Source organism: Caloenas nicobarica, chromosome 1 (assembly GCF_036013445.1).
Source record: "Caloenas nicobarica isolate bCalNic1 chromosome 1, bCalNic1.hap1, whole genome shotgun sequence".
Lineage (NCBI taxonomy): Eukaryota > Metazoa > Chordata > Aves > Columbiformes > Columbidae > Caloenas > Caloenas nicobarica.
The window spans coordinates 193575188-193586521 of NC_088245.1; the positions used below are offsets into that span (position 1 = coordinate 193575188).

Here is an 11334-nt window from a genome sequence, read left to right on the forward strand (position 1 = left end):
ATGTTTAAAAAACCAAGCACAATACACGCAGTATCATATAACTATAATAATATTTAAAGATAATTTTTTAAAAGTTTCTAAGAAAGGAAAGCATTATAGAACAGATTCCTTTATAAAGCATTTACTTTAGGATGGGGGTTTTTTTGTAGGCTTGAGCAACATTTTCTGAAATGTATCCATAAATTATGAGTTTTGTTGATTACTTTGTTTCCTTGCTTTCAAAAATGACTGTTAGATTTGTATTTGATTTTGCTATATTAGGCAAATGTTCTTATGGTTTCATGTCTTAAAATCAGGGCTGCTCTACAAACTGCTGATTGAGTATATAAAAGCCCCGAAGTGGAAAATGATTATTTAACATCTGGAATCACAGAATAATTTACATTGCGAGGTCAACTATTTAAAGCTCAAAGCAGGACTAACTTTGACGTTAGATTAGGTTGCTCTGGGCTGAGTTTCATGCCTAGGAATGCTGATTTCATTGCCTTTTTGGGCAATTTGTTCCAGTCCATCAATGTTCTCACAGTGATTTTTTTTTTCTTTTCCCTATATCCAGTCAGAATTTTCCTTGCTTCAGTTTGCAACCACTGCCTCTTGTCATAGAATCATAGAATCATTTTGGTTGGAAGAGACCCTTAACATCATCGAGTCCAGCCATAACATAAAACTAGCACTAAACCATGTCCTTAAGAACCTCATCTATGTATCTTTTAAATACCTCCAGGAATGGTGACTCCACCACTTCCCTGGGCAGCCTGTTCCAATGTCTGACAACTCTTTCTGTGAAGAAATTTTTCTTCATACCCAATCTGAACCTTCCCTGGCGCAATTTGAGGCCATTTCCTCTCATCGTATCACTTTTTACTTGGGAGAAGAGACCAACCCCCTCCATGCTACACCCTCCTTTCAGGTAGTTGTAGACAGCGATCAGGTCTCCCCTCAGCCTCCTTTTCTCCAGGCTGAACAGCCCCAGTTCCCTCAGCCGCTCCTCATCAGACTTGTGCTCCAGGCCCCTCACCAGCTTCGTTGCCTTCTCTGAACTCTCTCCAGCACCTCAATGTCTTTCCTGCAGTGAAGGGCCCAAAACTGAACACAGTTTGAGGTGCGGCCTCACCAGCACCGAGTACAGTGGGATGATCACTGCCCTAGTCCTGCTGGCCACGCTATTCTTCACTGTGCATTTCTGAGAAGAGCTTAGCTCTGATTCCTGTATAACTCTTCTGGTTTGGGTAGTGGAAGACAGCAGTTGGATTCTTCAGGCTGAATAAAGCCAGCACCCTCAGCCTCTCTTCATCCAACTGGTGCTGTAGCCCTCTGCCACTGGACTTCCTCCAGTTTATCAGTGTCTCCCTTATACTGGAAAGGTTGTGTCTGGAGTCCCATGTCCAGTTCTGGGTCCCAAAATGCAGAGTGATGGGGGTTATCATTTCACTGCTGGCCCTGCTCTTACAGTGCAGGCCCATGTGTGCTCAGCCCTGCCACCAAAATGATGCGCTGCTGGCTAACAGCTCATCTTGTTGACCCCCTGGGCCAGCTGGTGCTGTTGGATGGAGTTAGTCTGGCATGACACTTCGCATTCATACTTGTTAAACTTCATGAGGTTCTTATCAGCCCATTCTTCCAACTTTTTCAAGTCTCTCAAAATGGCAGACCTGTCCTCTGGTTGCCAGCTGCTGCTCTTTGTTACACCTCCACCCCCATTCCTCCCTAAATAGACCTAGGATTAGAGTACAGATAAGATCCCTCAAGTTGCCAGGACAGTTTCGGAAAATAAGCCTTTGTGCCATAGTCTTCTGGCACACTTTTTTTCTGGATTTTAGGGAAAACAGAACCTGTCCATTTCTAACCATTTTGTCCAATTCTGACCTTTTCTTTCTCTGTCATTCAAGCTACGGTCTTTGAAACTTACCGATTCTCAGAGTCATGAAAGGAGATCAACCCCGTTTTCATTGGGTTACATGATTTGGTACACAGACATGTCCCTCACAGATGGCAGCCTTCCCTCTCTAATCTAGACATAAAAATTGTATGAGTGCTGTTAGCTGGTTCAGACAGTTCCGGAACTGCTTTAACTAATTGTCCACTTTCAGTTTTAAGGTTCAGCTGCTTCAGAAAGTGTTTTATTTCTTTACTTGAAATCTGATTAGAAATAGGACACTTTTAAAGATGTGTTGTTGGTTTTTTTCTGTTGTAGTTGTGGAGAAATTTCTTGTCTGCCATAAACTGAAGAGCTGTGCATTATAACAGTTTTAATATATTTGAGAGCCCTTCTCATTGTCGTGAAGATTCTTGAGACTTCTAAACTGTCATTTTAATTAAGTTTTTATTTACAGTGGACCAGATAAAGAGGTTCCTCATTGAGACTGTAAATGAACATCAGCTCTACAGTTTTTTCTTTCTGAAGATCGATCAGAAATAGTTTGGAATCTGTTCTGTTCCTCCAGAACATCAGGATGTTTTCTTGATTACACTTCTCTGTCTCCCTCTTTTTTTTTTTTTTAGTTTCACTTATATTTTCGATACGTGTGCTGGTTATTCCTCATTTGAAATTATATTCTTTTTTAGCACAATATTAAATGTATAGATAAGTAGGACCTCATTATGAAGATAAGTGGAGGGTAAAAACGAAAAGAAATGTCCAAACAGAAATTGTACTGGTAGCTATTTTAATCACTGTTAAGTATTGCTTTTCTGCAAGGAAAAACAAAACAAAACAAAAACAACAGAACACAACAATTTAATGAAATACATTTGTATATATGTGTGTTACTGTCTGTGTTCTTTTCTAATTTTATTTTACAGTGGCCCTAACAGAGGACATTATATTGCAATAGTGAAGAGTCATGATTTTTGGTTGCTTTTTGATGATGACATTGTTGAGGTAAGCTCTATGTAACCCTGGACTTTTTTGTCATACCAGCCAGACCGCATGCACCCCCCTTGCTTATATGATTACTTAAAGGACTGGTGCACTAATGAAAAGAGGGTTCAACCCTAGTCTAAATGAGCAAATAGCTGAGAGTGCAGAGCTGCACCTTACTAATATGACTGTACAATGCTTTGAATTGCGTTTTGGTTTTTATACTTCTTAAAAGAAGCTGCTTTGTTTATGGCCACTGTCTTTCACCTTTGTTTAATAAGCTTTTCCTGTGGCCAGAAGACATGGCAAATAAAGGTATAGATATATTGGTTTCACTGCAATTCTTTTCTGAGGGCAATTTGTTGGAGCGAGTCATTTGTTCTTTTTTTTCTAGGAGCTTATGATTTAATGGAACGGATCAGTCTGGTAGTCTGTTTTATCGAGTATCCTGGATTGTTTCAGACAAAGGTGTAAAGAATATCAAAATAGGAAGAAACTTCAGATTTTTGAGGTTTCGCCTAAAAGTTAATCCCTGAAACAGGAGCCTTTTGCTCCTGGTGGTATTCGTGCTAATATTAGTCATGCGTCCAGGAATTCTTATTATTAAAAAAAAAAAAAAAAAAAAAAAAGGTTTCTAATTCTTTTCTTGGAACAGCAGAATTTCCTTCACCAGTTTTGACTTTGTCATCTGTCTCATCGGTTAGCTTTTGTTCTTTATTGAGAGAAAGAGCAGAAACTGCTGGTCTCCATATATTGTATCATCTCAGGTTTTTTGCTTGTTCTGTCATCTTCCTTTTGTTTCCTTTGTGCTTATGCATGAACAGAACATGATTGTGCTGTCCAAGTCCTTTTCCTGACTTTATTTGAATTAATTACATCTATAAAATGAGTAGTTTATATTTTCCTTGCAATACACAAGAACTGCATGATTAAAAAGAAGAAAAATGAGTGAGACAGGTATTGGACTTAAGTTTTTAATTGGCAGGATGGGTCAAGGGTATTGAAGAGTTATTCTCTCCAAGCCACATTATGGACAGTTTTTCACAAAGGAAATGACAAACATAGAAATACAGAGCTGATGGGAAAGTGAAAGGATTTCTTCTGTGCCTTATCAAGATACACAGTAAATTGAAATGTCTTGGTAGGGTCAAAAGTTCACTTACCTCCAGGGAAAACAGTAAGAGCTGTAGCAGATCTCACATCATTTCACAAACATCAGGGACAATCTCTCCAGTTCCAAAGCAGTAACACCTGGCAGTAATGTATTTTTTTTCTCTTAACCCTTCTAAAGAGGAAATAAGGAACTTTTTGTTCTTAAATCTAAAACATCTAATTGAGATTTAGGCCCATGGCTCACTCCTTCCTGAGAGAGTTTTTATTCCAGGTAGTGGGAGTAAGATTAAATAAAATCTGCCTAAGTGAAGGAAAAATTATCTTTCCACCTTTGTTGTTTGTAGCCTAATTGCCTTTATTTTAAAATGTGGCGAGAGAGCTTACTTTGAGTTTCAGTTTCTTTTGTAGCCAAAAATCATGACAATGAAAACCGAACAATATTTTTCACCTTCCTAACACAAGTTTTGCATCTTTTCCCAAAAATCTTGATTATAGGAGGCTTTCTAAGCTGACAGGATCACAAGCAAACATTCTGTATGAAAAACAGAAAAAGTTAGCCTTCATTCTCTGCCTTTTCCTTATTCTCCTCTGCGCTTGATTGACTTACACTGCTTAGAGTTAGAAAGAGAGTTTGTACTTGCATTCTTCAGATTGATGTAAAGTATCAATGGGATATCATTGTCTTTAAATTTTTCTGTGTGAAAGTTGTACAAGCAATGTACGTAAGATTGCACTCACTTAACACTTAAAAATGTATATATAAAACATATATAGCTGCTACCCTCTGTGCAGGTGATGGCAGAGGGGAAATCAAAACATAACAAGTTTAAGAATTATTTAGATTTTATTACTTTATATAATTATGTGAAAGTTATTTTTGTTTGACCATAGTTTTTAGAGTGTAATTAATGTCATATATGTGTCATGCAAGGTATTCTTACTTTAAATTTTTGGGTTTTTACACACAGAAAATTGATGCACAAGCTATTGAAGAATTCTACGGGTTGACATCAGACATCTCAAAGAACTCTGAGTCTGGTTACATCCTCTTCTATCAGTCTCGGGATTGAGGGGGAGCTGTAGTGAAGAGAGATTTTTGTGTCTTGCATCTTCTCTATCTTGAAATGGAGCAAGCACTGGAAAAAAGGAAAGCAGGGAGCTCCAGGGGCAGTAGCACAGTTTGCACACACAACTAAACAAAGAGTTTGGGATTCTTAAAACCTTTGTGTCGTTTTCATTTTATTTGCTCAGGTATTGTGCTGAGTACGCATCTCCACTGCATCCCATAAGCAAAAGAGAGATAACAGCCACTCTTGCAGGAGCTTTCCTTTAGGTAATACTGTCTCTGTGGTCCTAATTTAAAGCCCATTAAGGTCGCTGGAGAACCTTTCATGGACTTCAGTAAAATTCGAATCAGGTTCTAACTGCACTGCTAGATTAGTGCAATAGGAGGAGCATTAGAAATCTGTATTTTATACAGACTTTATATATAAAAGGTAAAGGACTCTTTGTGAACTTAGTTTCCTGTGCTTAAGTTTAAAAGAATGAGGTTGGGAGGGTTAACATGTAAGCAAGAAGATATATCTGGGCCCAACACAATTGCCTTCTTGATGGTAGTAGTTTAACTGAAGATATAAACTGGTGTCAGGGAGGCAAATATGTTTTGCTTCTCTGAAGAAGCTTATGTTATTTATAATGTATGATCGGGAACAATCAGTCAAGATTATGGCTTTTAATCTCCGTATGGGGAAAGATTTGGTTTGTAATAGTTTATTTTTATTTATAAATTATTGTAACTTAGGATCTTGTGTATTGTCCTATATTCTAACAAGTATTGGAAATTTTATATATTAATTTGAATTAAAACTGGTTATGTTTAAATGTTAAAGAAGAGCCAATATAAATTCTAAAATCAATGCCTACAGTATCTGTAAGTGAATAACACAAAAGAGAGATTTGCTTCTGGAGGAACTGGTATCTAAGTGAGGTACTTTAATTAAATTAGAATATCTTCTTTCCATTAATGGGAGAAAAAAGAAGTGATCAAACTGTCACATAGAAGACTGTAAGAATGCATATCATAAGAAGATGATGGAGCAGTGATGGTATACTGGTCCTTATAAGTCTTTAATAATTTGTTAATGGTTCGTACACTAAGCAAATTAGAATGATTTGGGTTGAAGTAAACCATTTTAAGAATAGCATTCCCTCTTCTAAACATAGATCCACTTCTGTTCCCAATAGCATGGGTGACTATCTCAAAAACCACTCGAGGTCTCAAGTATAAATTATGTCTGAGTAATAAGAAGAAACAGGCTTGGAACTTCATGAGACTAAAGATACCACATTGTTTAAAATTAATAATACTTAAGTCCTGTAGAGTGAAAATTTCTAAAACCAGGCAGTTTGCCTTGTTTTAGGTTAATGAAACAGCTTTAAGAATTAAATCTTGACAAAACACCTGATCTGTAAGAAATGTGAACTATTGATTTGACATTCTCCAATTTACCAGTACGTTATCTGACAGTAGCTGAATGTAATTTCTGGAAAGTCATGGGATGTGCATTCCAGATTATGGCAATCAGGTCTTGGATGTCCTTGTCACTCCCTCTTCAGCTAGCGATTTTTACATTCTTGTAGTTTTCTGAGGTTATTTTATTGATACTGTTACAACTTTTAAAAAGAATGTCTCCTGTCTGCTGCTATAAGTGACTATTTACTTACCTGTATCTTTTAGCTCAGGAAATGACTTCACCTATTCACTCAGTTGAACAAATCTTTAACAGGGTCATTAAATAAATTGGGCTATTTAGCAACTGTCATACTCTAACAAATTGCTTTTGTAAAATGCAAAGTTTCTAAAGACTTGGTTTGGCTAGAATTATTTTGTATAAAATAATGTGTTATGATTAAACTACCAGCATTGTAAAGCAAAGCTTAAATATTGTGGGAGATGCACAAAATATTATTGGATTCTTCTTAAAGAATTCAAATAATTTTAAACCTTTTTCGTCTTTCAGTGGGAAAAGGGTCGATGGGTGAATAAGTTGTATAATGGTGCATGTTAGAAGGATGAAGTCCTTTGCATACTAAAGGTACAGTATTGTAAAAGAACTGTCTTGTTACTTTTTGCTAATTTAAAATGTTTGGTCATATTTTTTTTTCTTTTTGGTGTAGTTAAAAGCTGAGACTAGTTGCTAAATATTTTATACCCTAACAAAATTTAAAACATTTTTGTTGTTTCACTGGTTTAACTCCTGCAATGTATTTTTATAAGATACTGACTTTTATTTTGTATAGGGGTTTTGAGGTAGTATTCCAAATTGTATATTTCATTTTTCTTTTAGTGCAGCTGAAATAATTCTAAGTTCTTAATTAAACTGATATCAGAAACTGCAACTTAAAAAAAAAAGAAAAAAAAAAGAAAAAGGAAAAGAGGCAGGGAAGTACAAAATATAATTGATTGCTATGTAAAACATTGTAGGATTTTTTTCTTGGCTGTAATACATTGGGGAGTGTGGGAAAGTTGTCAGTTGTTGTAAATGGTGGAAATTATTTGCTGTGTAACTATGTAAATGTTAATTGGGACCACAGTCCCCTATTTTGTATATTGGAGCAAAAAACTTCTATTAAATAAAGTATGTTCTCTAAAGGTAAGTACTGTATCCTTTGTGGAGCCCAAATGGTCAGTCAGCTGCCTTTTGTGCTTTTCCGTGTTTTCAAACCTAAAAGTATCTGGAATTTCCTATATTAAACTAACTGCTCTGAGCTGTGGGGGGACAAGTTTGTTTAATTACACTGCATTATATATCTTTGTAGGTGCATTGTTATGAAAATAGTTTGTTGGCAGCCGTGGTTTTAGTGGTGTACTTCTGTGGAATTAGTTTTTAAGTAAGTTTTTGGTTTCTGAGGTAAAGGAGAAGGAAATGTTTTGAAATACTGTTCTTCCTGGACTTCCATTTGCTCAAAAAAAGTCTGTACCTTGCTATAAAATATGCATCCAAGTTATCTAAAGGATTTCTTGGGTTGCCACCTTGTGGGAGGGGAAACTAAAAAAGAAAAATAGGAGTGTTTACAGTACTAATATATAAGAGACTGACCAAAGAACGGGAATCCAGCATCAGAAGAAAAAGAGGCAGCTGCTTACAATATCCAGGTATGATTTGGCATCAAGTCATTCTTCACTTGGAGTGTTTGCTACTATTTGTAATAAATATACGTGCTCACGGTTTTACAAGCAGCTCATACCCTGCCATGTTTGTAGTTGTGACACCCATATCCGCAGCCTTTCACTGCATGGAAATAGTGACTTTTAAGTGTTCAGGTACTCATATGAGTGGTAAAATTGAATTATGTTTTCAGAAGTTACTCATAGATGAGGTGCATATCTCTAGGTGGCATTCAGATGTTAGCACATGAGGATTTGATTTCAGATTTTCTGCCATACCCTTCAACCTTTACATAGGATGGGCAGGTACAACATAAGATCCACAGATGTGCATCCTTCTGGACGTCCTGGCTTGTTCCCATGTCTCTGTCTTGGTGTTTCCACAAGCACTGTTGCATATGCTTTGTTTGGAGCACATACAGATGAACATCTGTATTACTTGGTTACTTTTTTGTGGTGATGTTTGTAAAGTTTAAAACCTGAAGTATCTGAGGACTCTAGTTACTTTCATAGTTCACTTATTAAAATTAAAGAAACTTTATCTTGTGCTATTTGGTCCAGTCTCTCAGCTGTAGGTGTAAGATGATCATGTATAGACTTGGCAATCTCGTCCTTGTAACTAAAAGAAACATTGATATGTGAAATCTTCAGTCTTCATTTACCAGAACTTATGTAGCTTTGTTTCTTAACATTTTTCTAGAAAAATTTCCAGTTGCCCTTACCAGAAGAATCATAACTCTGTACAGTTAATGTCATGAACAGATCCTCATAACTTTCTTCATAACTGTTCATTCAAAATTAGTAGTCGTCTCTCAGCATAGTATACCTCCACAACATGGATTTTAAAGGAACAGGGATTAATTCAGTTATACACAAAGCCTCGTCCAGTTACACACATGAAGAGGTGGCATCTTTTTTTCTGTTTAACTGGTTTGTTCAATGGCAGAATTCAGCTTGGGCTGAAAGGTGGCAGTGGGAACTTTCTAAAAAAGTGTTACAAATGCACCAACAACTGAAGATGCCAAAAAAAAAAAATTGGTTTGTGGGTTTTGTGTGTGCGTGTTTGGTTTTGTTTCTTGTTTTGTTTGCTTTTCATTTTTAGTTTTTTCTTTGTTTTGTTTTTTATGTTGCCTGAGAGCATTTATTTGAAACTAGCATGTCATCTCTTTAGGTGTATTAGTATATTACACCAGCAGTACCTGTATCTTTTAATCACCTTAAGTATAAGAGGAGAAAACTTAATTCCAGTAGACATTAATAATCTGTGAGTTGCAGTATTACATTGCAGATACTTTTGTGACTTTTAGAAAAAAGTTTAAATACTGCAGGTAACAGTTTATTTGCTCTCAAAGAGTGACTCTAAGCTGTCCACTTCTCCCCCCACATTTGTCTGGGTTGTTCTTAAGTTTGTGTGTCTTAGAAATTCAGTTTTTGTTTTCCCTCTTATAATGCAATATCCACATTTTAAGGTTTTTGCCTTGAAAGGCTTCAAAGTTCTTTAACCTCTCAGAGCATGACATGAAATGTATAATACATTAGTCTCTTTACATGCAAGCCTCCAAGTGCTCAATTATTATTGAAATTAATATTCTACATACTCTGTATTCAAGGGCTGTTCATTTTGCAGCAGCTTTACTGCTGATCGGTATAAATGAACCATGCAGGTCAACTATCACACAAACACATGCTTCATCTTCTAAATTCAGAGATCTCTGAAATCTATTGTTTCCAGATTTAATGGTAGCGTGGCAAGGCAGAAGTAAACTTTCTTTGGTCTTTATTCAAAAATGTCTGCAATATTGTCTGGCTCTTACCATTTTTCTTAAATGAGTTAGATTTTAAGCTAAACCTAAGAATCGATGAATCCTTTTGTGGAAACTTGTGTAAGAATGTGTTGGAAATAAAGGGAGATTGTTTGCAGACATCACCAGTTTTATCCAGTTCCTTCCAAAAAGTATGAATAAATTATATTCTTTCTTTCCCTCTAATGGCTTGTGGTTGCTGCCTGCGTAAGAGATGGCAAGGGCTCAGAAAAGGGCAAGGTACTTTGTACACAGCTCTTTGTATAGAGCTCGGGTTGGCAGCATTAGGGAGCTTTAATTACAGAAGGATCATCAGTCGTGTCCTTGACCTGCATTCTGCAGGTTATCTAATCCAGGAGAGCAAACACACAGCAAGATCTGTTAAAGAATATGGAAAGTGGCTTTACAATTTTTTGCTAACATATTAGATATAAAAGCAGCATTTCCTAAAGGATAAAATATTACATTTAATGCAGATTTCTGGTGCTCAGACTAATCAGGGGATGCTCAAAGTATCCTTCCTTTCTAGGCTTTTGTTGCTTATTAAAGAGTCATGCCTTTGTGTGTGCGTTGAATTTGCTATTTAAGCCCATACTTGAAATTTCCATCTACACAAATTTGCTAGATTGATAGGATTGTATTAACGAGCACTCCTCCAGAAACCATTTGTGCATGTATGTCAGTCAAATGGAATATAATCTTTTAATGGTCTGCTCTACAAAGCGTTTTTGGCTATTCACTGGGATTCATTTCTGTGTTTTCTGTTACTAATTTTAAGTTAGAAAAAAATTGAAGGTCTCCCAATATTTTATTAGCATGCTACGTGTGATATTATTAAGTGATTCAATATCCATGGATGCCTAAAAGTCTGACTTCTGTCAAGTATTGGCTGTTGAGAGTTTGAATGTCATCACATAGTAACGCAAGTACATCAACTGCTTTGAGCTGCTTTTATGTTATTTCAACTCTATTTCACTAAATGTTGCTTTATTGTAATGGCTGCTTTAATCGGTTCTCATGAGATGTGCTAACAACATTCAGCTCAAGTTACATACTTTCATGCGTGCACATTTATTTGTGTTTCTAGAAGCTGATTATCCTAATGTTATGTCACGTCAGTCTTCTCTCTGCATCTCTCGTGTCAAGTAAGACTGCAGATATGCAGCTACAGGCAATGTTTGCTAAAATACGGAGCTGTATTTCAGAGATGAGATCAATGTTTAAGATTTGTGCACTGAAAATATCTGTAGCTTTTTGCCTTCTAATCCTCGTGCCTCTCTGGTAAAAGTACTCTTCAATATCAAAAACCTTTTTTGGAGTCATGGGATTGAAAAAATACAATGGAGGTATACTGCTTTCTTCCTCTTTTTTTAAAGGAGACTCTGAAAGAC

General features: G+C 36.4%; 1 protein-coding gene across 1 annotated transcript in view; it reads left to right on the forward strand.

Moving 5' to 3' along the window:
• Positions 1-7583, forward strand: part of USP12 (ubiquitin specific peptidase 12) — a 39129-nt gene extending 31546 nt beyond the window's left edge. Inside the window, exons 8-9 of the mRNA XM_065637429.1 lie at positions 2803-2881; positions 4942-7583. Coding sequence (XP_065493501.1) covers positions 2803-2881; positions 4942-5043 — 181 coding nt within the window. The 3' untranslated portion in view covers positions 5044-7583. The remainder of the gene's footprint in view (positions 1-2802; positions 2882-4941) is intronic.
• The last annotated feature ends 3751 nt before the right edge of the window (positions 7584-11334 follow it).